Below are 13,113 nucleotides of genomic sequence, written 5' to 3'. Positions count from 1 at the left end.
AAGTGCTGGAAAGCCTTTCTTTCTTTTGGTAGCTGCATTTGGAAATTCGGCTACAATATGCATTGGTCATTTGTGGCATTGTTTTCTTTCCTAAATGTTGTTTTCAGATAGCTATTAAGTTTTTCTTTCTTATTTTGATGCCTTCTTGATTTTCATGTGAGCCATCATTTTATGATTCCCGTTGTTAGGACATACTCTTGGTTGCCAGGGGCATGGCTTCAGATGTCACACTGCCTGATGTCACTGATGCACCTGAGACAAGTTTTCCACATCTTCATTTAGGGATAATTTAAAAGAAATGTTGCTGTTGTTTATTAGCATTATTACCTCCTTTTCTCTTCACCTTGTTCACCTCCGACCAGGTCATATCACTTGCAGAAATTCTCAGATGATTCTGCACTTATGAGGTGTATTGATAAAGGAGTAGAAGGATTGATAGGAGTCGGGTGGGGACTCTTTTTTTGGTGTAAAGAGAATTCTCTGCATCTTAAGATCAGCAAAATCAAGGACCTGGTTTATTGACTTTCGCTGCACCATAGATCCTCTATGTCTGGTCACAAATCTAGGAGTGGATGTAGAGGTTGTCCTCTCCTACAAGTACTTGGAGGTCCACATCAATGACAGGTTGGACTGGTCTTTGAACACAGAGGAACTATATAAGAAAGGGCAGAACGGGCTCTTCTTCCTTAGAAGACTGCATTCCTATAATGCAAGTAGCTACATCCTTCACATCTTGTTCAACTCTGTGATGGCCAGTGCAGTTTTCTATGCTGTGATGTGCTGAGTCGGTTAAATCACATCAAGAGGGGCACACTGATTCAATAAGCTAATTAAAATCACAGGCTCAGCTATGGGATGCACTCTGAACCCCCTGGAGGTCATAGAAAAGGAGAGAATAAAAAAAAGTGATAGTCCTTATGAACAATGCTGCACATTCTCTCTCTGACACACTAACATTGAGGACTTTCAGCCAACAAATTATTCAGAAGAAGTGTGTCAAGAAACGCCACTGGGTCTCCTTTATACCAACGGCAGCACACCTGCAAAATGCCTCACTGGGACTGCCAAGTCAGAAGTTTTCTTTTCTTTCTTTTTTTATTTTTCTTCATTTTTAGTCATTCTGGTGTGTGTTCAGACCAAAGAGTATGTGTATATCTATTTATGTATTTATTTAAAGAGCTCCTATAAAAAGCCAGATTTCTCCCGGGAATATATAAAGTTCTATCTATCTATCTATCTATCTATCTATCTATCTATCTATCTATCTATCTATCTATCTATCTATCTATCTATCTATCTATCTATCTATCTATCTATCTATCTATCTATCTATCTATCTATCTAAAATCAGAAAATCAAAGCTTTTAAGGACAAAGCTGATGTATGAAAAAACAGAAACACAATAGCAAAGTAAATCACAAGTAAGAACTTTTGTATCTAGTCTTGGATACTTCTGTTTAGAATGAGACACTCTAAATGTCATCTCATTGATGAAGTCCAGAGTGACACATTCCCAGAGGATCATGGGATGCATCATCATGGAAACAGGCATGCTATAATGCTAAAATGGCAGCACTTGCAAACAGGGGTGCAAAATGAGGGGATGTAAAGGATACAAGGGGGCCACTAAAGTATTTTGCTTATTACTGTATATAGTGAAAGTGATTCACTTTCATAGGAGATCGATTGTAGCAGACTAATTGCTATGGGGCAAAAAAAACAAATCTTGCATACCCAATGCAAAACAGCTTGCTATACCCTTGCTGATAGCCAAAACAAAATATCATAGCAATGGTAATTTTTTAAACAACAAATGATTTTTATGGTGGCTGGAGTGCCAATCCTGCCACCAACCCCCGAAGTTTTCCCTGTAATTTGGAGGACCTGCTTGCAGGGCTGGAAGCAGATTAAAGTCATACCCAGGATGGACCAAGTACAGGTTAAGGGCTTTGCTCAAGGGCCCAATGAAGCAGAGTCACTTCTGGCGTTTATGGGATTCAAACCGGCAACCTTCCAATTTCCAGCACAGATCCCTAGCCTCAGAACCACCACTCCACCCACCAAGTAATTTGAATTAGGTGAACCAAGAAGTCATCTGTACAGCAGTGGAACTGGTCATCATGAAAGGCACTATATCAAATAAAGATGCTGTGATTTAGTCAGTAAAGTGCCTTGAAGGATGTTATATAAATGATGATATATAGGATGATTTATTAGTGGTTGGGTTTTCATAATGTACTTATCAAGAGCTCTGCATGGTGGTGACATTGCTTGTCAGGACCATTACAATGAGAGGAAAACCTGGGTCCCATCCACATTAAAACATTTTAGTTAAAACGCACAGATATTTGTCTCTATTTTCACCTTTCATCCACACTCCTGAATCGGAGACTTTAGAAAATACCAGCATTGTGTTTCAGTGTGGATAGGTGAAAATAAAGATTTGTAAAAACACTGACTCCATCACACTCTGGTTGACTCATGCTTATCACTTGCCTCTTCCCTGATTGGATCCTGCTTATTACAACACCTCATTCCTTGATTGGTCACCCTTCATGAAAAAAACCACATAATCCAACATAGTATAGTTGCTTTCTATTTCACTTAATGTGTTGCTTATCTGTATGCATCGAAATCACATTTTGAGAAATATTTAGCAATCACAGTCAAACGATTAGAATTGCCAGGTGTATACATGCTGAAACTGCACAATCAGGTTTGGTCCAATTGATATGGCATGGCATTGGTGATCAGACTGCAGAAGTATGATGCACACTCCCGGCAGTCATTTTGCAAACTTAAATTTCAACATCAGAAAACTGGCTGATGACTCCCACTATAAGACAACCGACCGAAGTTTCTGACATCACAGGAATTCTTCCAATTGTGCGATAGCCCAATAGTGAGAGACACACAAGAAATGACAGCTAAGGAAGATCACATTTTGACCAACTCAGAAAATCAGGATTAAAATCATGCTAAAATGACACAGTGTATGCCTGGTTTAAAACGTCCATGCTGTGTGCATGCCCAGTGTAGGTGGACAATAACAACATGTGCATTTTTGGTTGTTTTAGTATGGATAGAAATACTTTTGCAATTGATGTGAAAATGCTAGTGTAGATGAAAAGAATTTTCATATAATAATGCCATTTTAAAGTGAAAATGGTAGTATAGATGTAGCTTTACAGTACAGACAGTTATTGTGACTTGGCTTGAAGAAACCCACCTTATCCCCCAGTTATCATTAACTCAAATGACCTGATTGTTTCCATGTAAAAAGGTCAACACAAAGCATTCCCAATGCAGACATTGTCCAGATGTTGTAAATAACAATAACAGCGTGAGAAGAGCAAACAGCAATTACCTGTTGATCAGTTTCCACACAATTGAAATGGAATAACAATTGAAGTTATGTTTTATGGTAGTGAGTTCTTTACACACTCTCACACACACACACACAAAGCATGTGTTTCATGCTCAGTTGATTAAGTTATCAGAAACCCAAGCCACTCTTACTCTGCACTTGTGTTGCTTCATGAACTTGCAAGATATTTTTTTTTTGTTCACATTGCTGTAATGTTCCCTTCCCACAAATTATAACTCAATTAATACTTGCTTTTTTGGATAACATGAGGGTCATCTGAAATTCAGAAATTGTGCAAATTGCAGGACGCAATCAGAACTCAGCCAGGAGGTTGCTAATTGATTGATTTAAAGAGTTTATTATAATTAAGTAATGCGTTATCCAAAAAAGCAAGCAAGCATTAATTCAATTAGAATTTTCTTATAATTACTTAATTATAATAAATGCACCAACATTATGATGCAGTAGTGGCTGCTGCCCCTCAGCATTCTGGATTGTGGCCTCAGCACATGCACTGTCTTTGTACAATTTGCTCATTTTTTCCTCTGTCCATGAAGTGGTTCCCAGTACTCTGGTTTCCCTACTACATCCCAAAGGCACTCCGGTGACTCTAAATTGGCCTTGTGTGATTGAGTGTCAAAGTGTAGCCTGAAATGGGTTAGCACTCTGGTTCCTGCTTTGTATGGTAGGACAAACTCCAGTGCCCATTTACCTTCAACTGGATTAACAGATAAAAAATGGAAGGATGTCTCTAGATAGGAGATTAAAACATCTGGGCCATCTGCTTTGTCTTTTCACCCAAGTCCTTTTGGCATTTGTTTTGGGAATTTCCCATGGCCTCATCATTTTGGTGTGCTGTATCAGAGTTTGTTTCATCTCTCCTTTCCTGTGACACCCCTTTCACTCCTCAAGTCTTTCTCCTCCCAGACCCTCTGTTTCCTGTCTTTCATCCTTCCAGCATAAACTGTTCTGTTTGGGCACAGTCACTTCAAATTTACCGTTTTCTTCTTGCTGGGTAATCCTCTGATACCTGATCGTTTCATTTCTGGAACCATTTTATTCAATATTACATTACTGGAAGTAAGGATGAATGGTGCATTCTGCTCCTTCATTTTGAAATGGCGGACTTGTGTAACTTGTTCAGAACTGTATGGAGGAAACTCGTGTCCTGTTGTCCAGATAGCTTTGTGGGTTTTTGTTTTTTGTGTTGCGGAACTGCAGTTTCCTGGGCCATCCATTTTTGATCACACAGGGCTAGGGTTGGTGGGTAGTTGCTGCTGAGTATTCTTATCTAAAGGTTTAATGTTGATTGTATTGCAGTCATTTAATTAAAATTTAATCATAAAAACACCTGATAGATGGGCTGAAATATGCAACTTGTATGGCAAGCTATGGTTAAGCACAAAAATAGTAAAAAGTTGCAGACCATTGTTATGATTTAACTCCAAGAACTTCTAATTTGGCAGAGTAATGAGCAGTATTTTCTTCCTTTATTTTTTATGGTTAAAAAAGTGATTTAATAAAAGAATATTCCCAGGTGTTCAACATCCCACAATACCCCAGCCTACTTTTATATTTGGTTTTAAGGCTTTTCTTGTGCAGGTTAGCACATACTGTTCTTCACATTATAGAACACAATATTAGTCTGAAAATTCAGAATGTTTAAGGGAGCTAATTAAATAACTTTGATATTTAATGATAAATGAGTTCAGAAAATGTTACATTTTTATTTAATATTAATTATAAACTCTAAGCAATGAATGTTTCTCACAACAATAAAAAATCACTTTCTCTACACTAAAAATATTATTATCTGCAGATCTCTTCATTAGCCTTACAATGAGCATATCAGGCTGTCACTGAACGTCAGGGATTTGTACATTTGATCCAAAGAGTTCGAAAACCTTTCTGTTATAATCCACATTCAGAAACTTTGAGGGTTAACCCGAGGCCCTTACCTTGGAAAGACTGTGCATTTTTCGCAATATGATACTTGATCTCCATACTTAGAGCCTGAATTTTTTCGATGGTCTCCCGGCGCACAGCCAACTGGTAGCTGTCTTCCATTTTTCTTGTGCAGCAGGTGGGCTCTTTGTGTTGGCAGATGGAAAGATCCTCTTCTGCTGAAAGCAAGCAAAATCAGAAAGCATAAAATGTAAAAGTCAGATTAGTGCATAAGGGCACCGTATTGATAATTTTGTTAATTTATTCCTATGTTGATCTTGTTAGTCAGTTCCTGGACTGTCAGTTAAAAAGCTCCAAATAACGTACAGACATCACTTAGTAAACAGACATTTTCACAATATCATCCTTGGAAATAAAAATATCAGTCTTCTTCTTCCTCCTCTTCATCTTTTACCATCACTAAGTGGGATTAATGCTTTATAGGTTTTGTCATGATTTTTATGACTGGAGTTAAATTCATTTTAAGTGATCCCAGGATCAGGGCAAGATCTGAGCATAATAGATTGTCTATTTTCTCTATTTTTATATATATAAAAACCCAGACTTTTCAAATTCTGTTGTTTATGAATACTATAATGTGTTTTTCCATCTCTAGCCTGAAATACCAATTGTAAGCAGCGGCTGCTCTTCTAACGGTCAGGCTTTGTGTACAGGAAAGCTCGAGGGCTCAAAATGGGACTGATGAAATCTATTTGTAAAGCCAGCAGTATACAGAATGATGAGCCCAATATACATAAAAACATCACTGCCAACATGATGCTTTATCCCAAAACTGTTCCTAATTATGACTTTTAATTCAAAAATGTTTTCAGTGTTGTTAAAGTTCCATAGGCTCCTGTGGCTTAACACTAATGTTTAAAATCAGAATGAGAAAGATTTCTTTCACTAATTGGCTCTGACTTCATAATTTGCAAGAAAAAGTGAAGTGCTTCCCTTTACCCGGGTTTTAACATGTAATAAGTTGCTATTCTTTGCCATATTATTAACAAGCAGGAAACATAAGGTTGTTACTGTCATCCTAATTTGTAGTGATCAGCTGCACTTCACCATCTTCCTTGCAACTTTTAGAAGGTTTATGCGGTGATTGCAAAGCCAGAGGCAAAGAGAAGGCTTTTCTAAATGGAATCTGAAAACTATAAAAATTCAAGAATGTCAACAGCTAATTGCCTCCTTTCCTTTTTTGGACCATTGAACACACACTGACCACTTCTCCGGCATGTTGGTTTTTGGCTCTATTTAATGCACACACCTCACTCTAGCTGCCTTTTCATTTTTTTTATTTTTATAACTACCTTCCAAAGTAGGTTTTAATAAATAAACGGTAGGATAGGACAAAAGTGCATCATTATAACTGCTTTCAAGCCATTGATTTTTGTTTAGTTTCCACGTTAATTTATTTCATTTATTCTTTGAATTGAATCTGTCACACACTGCCAGATCCTTACCTAATACCACCAGGAGAAAGTGTGAAATAAATCATTCAGGGGACACTGGTCCATCACAAGGCATACGCTCATCCACAAACCCCTTCTCAGTCAGCCTAGAATTACTAACTAGAGAAACATGAACTTCATTAGGGAGTAGAAAAAAATCAGAGGACCCTAAGGGAACATTCAGACTCCAACAGAAACTGACTAGTCTGCAATTTCAATCCAGGTTGCTGGAGATGTGGGACAACTCTGGTAGCTTCACACCATTAGGCCACCTTTGATGGTTTATTTATTTATTTATCTATCCATTGTGCCTCACAGATGCAGCTTCTTATGGTTGTCACGCACGTGCGAGTAGGAGGACGTTGTATGGACCAAGCAAAGTTAATTCCACACCAGGCCAGGGGGTGGCGAGGTGTACTAAACCTTCTCCGGTTATCTCTGCAGACCATCTGTGGGAAAACCTGTCTGACTCAATGTTGATGACATCACTTCCGGCACCTAGAAGAACACCACTTCTGGCCCCCCTACATCACTTCCGGTTCCTATACATCACTTCCGGTTTGAGCCGCTATCTTTGCAGACCTTCAGCAGTTCAATTCTGGACTCCAACAGAGAAACATCTCTTGTAAAAAATCAACCCATTGCAGGCATGGATAATATACGGGTGGCTGCCCCAAACTTTTTTAAGTGTGTTGAGTCTGATCGTTTTACAGATTCAAACCGCATACTCCTTCGCTCCACATTTTGCAATGTTTCTGCAGGGGTTTTCCTCCAGTTTTTCCCCTAACTTTGCAAAGATATGAACATCAGGTTAGTTTTGCCCCATGTGAGCATGTCTAAATGGTGGTCTCTCCAATGTACCTAAAGCTGTCGGATAAGCTCTGGGCCCCGATGAACCCAAACTGAATTTAGCAGTTTCATAAATGTTATTATTTACTATATTTTTAAATATAAGCTTCCCTTATATTGTTTTATAACAATTTTTTACTATGATTATAATATGCTCATTTTTCTACTGAAAATATATTTTTGGTATTTGGTACACTGTGTTAATCCCCTGGGGAAACTGTCTTTTCACCTAACCTTTGGGGTTCAGAACACAGGGTCAGCCATAGTACAGCACCCCTGGAGAAAAGGCCTTGCTCAAGGGCCCAGCAAAGTAAGATCCCTTCTGGCAGTAATGCTGTGTTGTCAACTAATAGAGACATTGAAGAAGTGCATGTAAGAAAGGAAGCCCGCTTCTACTCTGTGAAATTTTAATTTTGTTTTTATTTTTATTTTTCCCATTTTTTGTCTAATTTTCCAACAGAAACAGGCAGATTTTCCCATTATTCAGAAGCTTAACATGATCCCAGTTCTCAAACCTATAACAGGGTGAAGATGGAGCCGAACCATCCTGAGAAAAATAAAATTATGGAGAGCATGATACCACTGAACCACATTACATGAAGACAAGAGGTACCATCTATTTTTCAAAGACAAGGAGGAGAAAATCTGAGACTGACAAAATCAAAGAAGACGTCACTAGGATGCCTGGAGTTACAAAGTTACAAAGTGGCCAATAATAATGAGAAAAAACAAACAAAGTAACTTCTTTAACGCACAATTGTGTGTTCCATGGGTAAAACTCAGATTTCGTAAGACAGCCTAGCTTTAATGGAGCACCACTATATGTCACCCTCATGTGGAACAAAATGTTCATAACAATGGAAGTTGGTTAATAAATACGAACTCATTAAAGTGTGGGTGTATATATTTTATAGCACAAAAGTACAATACTGTATTAACATCATGGACAACCACCAAAGTCACTTTCTCCACTCACCTCCAAATAAACTTCACTCTCTTTCTCCTATTGTTCCCTATTGACAGATTTAGCTCCCACCAAATATCTCATCTCCTGACTCCGAGTTCACAAGTTGTCTGGCCAGGAATTGTTTTATGTTCCCTTTAACAGCCACTTCTATGGCACTTTTTAAAAGTCACTTCAGGGGTTAGGAATGCTACCAGAAAGTTCTGTTGTCTTTCTTATAGAGCTGCCTCTGTAGTCTGGAGGTCTCCCTGCAACACAGAACCCTCATGTATGTAAAGGATGTAGGCACACTTTTTCTTTCTGGGAAATACAGTAAATCCTTCCAGCTTCTGGACCATTTACCCCCAGTTTACTTAAGAATCCAGATCTGCTAGAGAAACCCATTCCAGGGCACTTAGACTTAAATTGAACGACTTTCTCTTAAAGCTGACTCTCCTTAAAACTTCAGTTGTGACATATCTTAAAGCCTGTTTAACCTTCTGTTGAGGCCATGGCCAGTGGTGGGCCTACACTTTTGGGGCCCTGAAGCTTAAACTGTTAAGGGGGCCTCTTCACAACCAGCAACATAGTCTGGGTAACCACTGTTATCTTCTTTAATAGGGTTGATCCAGATCACCACAAATTTAAAAAACATTTGAAAAGATGCTGATTAAAATTGCTGTAGTAGTGAATTACACAATATCATTAATATTACTATTATTTTTAAAAACCCTTCTCATACAGTAGACACCAAAACTTGTTAACCAATGTGGACTAAAGTCTCTTCTGGGGCCCCTCTGGGATTAGAGGACTCAGAGGTTTAAACTTCATTAGTTTCATAGTAGATCTGCTCCTGCCCAAGGCACTTGGGATGTGAATCTTCCTCTAGGAGAAGCCAATCCATGGTTTTACCACTGTGGATCCTCCTGTTGCTTTTACACTTACCTTTGTTCCCTTTCCCTAACTCTGCCATGACAGGCCAGAGTTCTGTCTCATAGTCTTAACTAATTATCCTCTTTAGTGCTCATAACAGTGTTGTCTCAATGATCTTATAGTCTATCTCAGCAATCTTCCTGTGATTGCCATGAATTAATCTGCTGTCCTACAAACCCTACAATGAAGGTCTCTTGAGAGCTGCCACTTATTTCTGGGCTTTTGTCCAGCATACACTTTCCCACTGGTACACACTGGTATGGGATTATTGTTCAAATTAAAGGAAGGTAGGTGAGAGGACACGTTCTCCATTTAGGGAGATGCACTTTATATTACCAGCCAAGGCCACTATAACCCCCTGATCTGACCCCAGATTTCAAACAGAAGTTCAGGACACAACATCAAAGGTCTGTTGTATGCATTAAAGAACTGTTGTTCCATTTCTTCACCATTAAAAAGAATTTTGAGCTATAAGATGCCACCCTCTTCTTCCTATTCATACCATTTTTCACTAACATGTAAAAACAACAAAATATTAAATCTTCAAAATAGCATCCCAGAGCTAAAACCGTGAATAGCAAGAAGTTTTAATCCCTGAAGACAACTCTCAGGTTTTAATAAAAAAAAGCAATGCCATTTTTAAAGTAATCATCTTTTACTTTGAAGATACAAATGGTTTATGTCAAACTAAATGAAAGCTCCACAGTACAATAGTGGTGGACTTGGTTCACTTCCTGCTCTATAATCATGGCCATTCCTGTCTGCTCTCATTTATTCATTTGTATCATATGCTGTCAAAACCTGCATCTTCACGATAAAGACGACACCACATACACGTTTACAAATGAATAACTGTCAAGGGTGCAGAATAGGAATTCAGCCCAGCTGACATTTCCACACTTCATTTGCGCAGCAAACACATCCATCTTTACTTTGTACATAGTGTCTTGTCCTTTTGCTAACATTTCAGCAAGCCTGAAAACACTTGGAATTTGATCTTTCTGTACCAACATCATTGTGTATTACTGCGAGCAACACAACTTATACTTTTCAAAAGGAAATTTGATGCATTAAATATGTTTAAAGATGAAAGTGCAGTTAACAAAATCATAGAGTATGTCTGCATCATTTCACATACACTCCTCAAACAATGTTAGTCAGATTCTACATCGAGTGTTGTTCAGTCAACATTTTATGGACCTAATTACTTTAAACTCAAAGTGAATTTAACTACTCAGTGCTGTTCATTCAGGTGTTTTATTTAGGTGCAAGTCAAGAACCAGATCTGGTTGGAATGCCAGTCATTCCTCCACTCATAGCAGGGTGACATAAGGTTGACGACTCAAATCTGCACATTTTAGGGATGAGGAAGGAAATGGGGGTAACACTGAGAAAAACCAGAAGAAGATACTAAGAATGGACAAAGTTCACATGGACAATGAGTTAAGCTGGGACTGTATGTTCAGTAAGCATCCATTTAGTTATGTCTGTCTAATTTAAAAGCAGATAACAATTCATTTAGTCTAAGTCAGGCTTCAATATGCACAAACAAAGACCCTTTTAAGATGCAGCCACATAATCACAAATCCAATAACACATTCATCTTGAGTGAATTCTGTGCAGTCTTTTATAGCTGTTGGAATACAGAAGTTTCACCTTAGGGGTTTTAGCTCTTCTCTATCTATCTATCTATCTATCTATCTATCTATCTATCTATCTATCTATCTATCTATCTATCTATCTATCTATCTATCTATCATTAGTTCTGTTTATTATCTACTTATCCACAATTTCTATTATTCATCTACCCATGTATCTGTTGATCACTATTTTCTCTATAGTGAACTTTCCATTTATCTATAATTGTGTTTTCATTTTTTACATATCTATCTACCTATCTGTCTACCTATTTACAGCGTGAATACCAATATAGATGAACTGATGTCCTGACTGAGATACTTTGCCTGGCTGGAAGGCCACAATGAATTGATCAAGTACATGCAGCTATCACCTAGCCATGACAGTTCTTATCACTCTCTATCTATAATAAAATGCACCTTTAGAATCACAGAAACTGTTTAAAATATAACAAAATATTTATTTGTACAAATTTATTTTGTTTCTGGGAAAAAATACATCCATATTACTAAACGAGAATGGTAAACCGGATGGACGCAGGGACATGGGCCGTGGACGCAAAAGACGTAGTGCGCAGGTGCCACACAAAGCCCCCCCCCCCCCCCCGCCATAGTGAAACGGGAGAGACTACGCACGTGCGCCACACACATGCAACCCCCCCAACCCACCCCCCACCCCCCCGCACCAGAGCAAAACGGGAGAAACTACAAACTGTCAGAGTAGGAAACAAAATAAAACGTCATAAAGAGGATAAAGAACAGGGACAAACACATGAAGAGCAGGTTACAGAACAAAGCCCCATAAAGGGATTAAAGAAACAAAGCCCCCCCCCCCCCAGTGAAACGGGAGAGACTACGTGCGTGCGCAGACACCACACAAAGCCCCCCCCGCACCAGAGCAAAACGGGAGAGACTACGAACCGTCACAGTAGGAAACCAAGTAAAACGTCATAAAGAGGTTAAACAACAGGGACAAACACATAGAGAGCAGGTTACAAAACAAAGCCCTCAGAAATAAAACACAGAGTAGGAAATTAAGTAAAACTTCATAAAGGCATTAAACAATGGGGACGAACACATGAAGAGCGGGTTACAGATGATGAAAACTAGAATGCGACAGCTACAAACAAACCTGGGCACTAAACACATGCAGACCAAGATACAGTATATAAAAGCACAAACAACGACAGTTAAACGTCCACAACACACAGCGGAGGCGGACCCTGAAGGTTCAGGCGCCTACATCGGCCGTCAGAACGCGCAGTGAAGTACAAAAGGCAAAGGCGCCTGCACAGCATGGTAAGAACCGACATAATACGGAAGGCGCAGGCGTCGCCGCCATATTGTGAGTGGCACTAATGCATAGATCTAATGAACGTGGGCTCCTACAACGCACGTCTCAAACTGCATAAGCAAAGCAGGCACGGGTTCAACACGACACAGCTCAAGTGACCGAGATACAAACACGCGACTGCCTGGATATAATTAATGAACGCAAGTGCCTACAACGTGCGTCTGAAATGACGCAAACCAGGCAGAGACTCCTCCAAAAAGAAAGAGCTCGACTACACGATATACGAAGTGAAAAAAATAAAATCGCCATGGACCAGGTGTCATTGTAACAAAAACAGAATAAAGCGAGGTCTCAAATGAAAGACAGAGTGGAAAGCAAAGTAAAACGTCATAAATGGTACGGACGGGACTCCATATTACCAGTGGAGAGCCCCAGAGTGACACGGGCGAGCGCTCCGTATTAAACGTGCGTCATCCTCACACCTGGCTGCCCAGCGGACACGGGTTCAAAACGCCGGGGGTAGGCGAGCGAAGCGAGCAGGGGGCGAAGCCCCCTTGTTTGCATATATTCCATGAGTAATCTCAGATATGTTTTTCTGCTTGTTAGCATTGTGTACAATGCTAAAGTCATAATGGAGAATTTACACATGAAGAATGGAGCAGTTTTGCTCTGTGTACGTCAGTGTTAGTGAG

General features: G+C 39.2%; 1 protein-coding gene across 3 annotated transcripts in view; it reads right to left on the bottom strand.

The window, feature by feature from the left end:
- Nucleotides 1-13,113, bottom strand: part of LOC114645187 (glypican-5-like) — a 331,905-nt gene that overhangs the window by 311,259 nt on the left and 7,533 nt on the right. For 2 of the 3 annotated variants that reach the window (XM_051923637.1, XM_051923639.1), the window contains exon 2: nucleotides 5,326-5,490. In XM_051923637.1, coding sequence (XP_051779597.1) covers nucleotides 5,326-5,490 — 165 coding nt within the window. The remainder of the gene's footprint in view (nucleotides 1-5,325; nucleotides 5,491-13,113) is intronic. The other variant, XM_051923638.1, reaches the window with a different exon arrangement.

Source organism: Erpetoichthys calabaricus, chromosome 2 (genome assembly GCF_900747795.2).
Source record: "Erpetoichthys calabaricus chromosome 2, fErpCal1.3, whole genome shotgun sequence".
NCBI lineage: Eukaryota > Metazoa > Chordata > Cladistia > Polypteriformes > Polypteridae > Erpetoichthys > Erpetoichthys calabaricus.
Note: the sequence above shows the minus strand (reverse complement) of the source record. Positions and strands in the feature narration are given on the sequence as shown.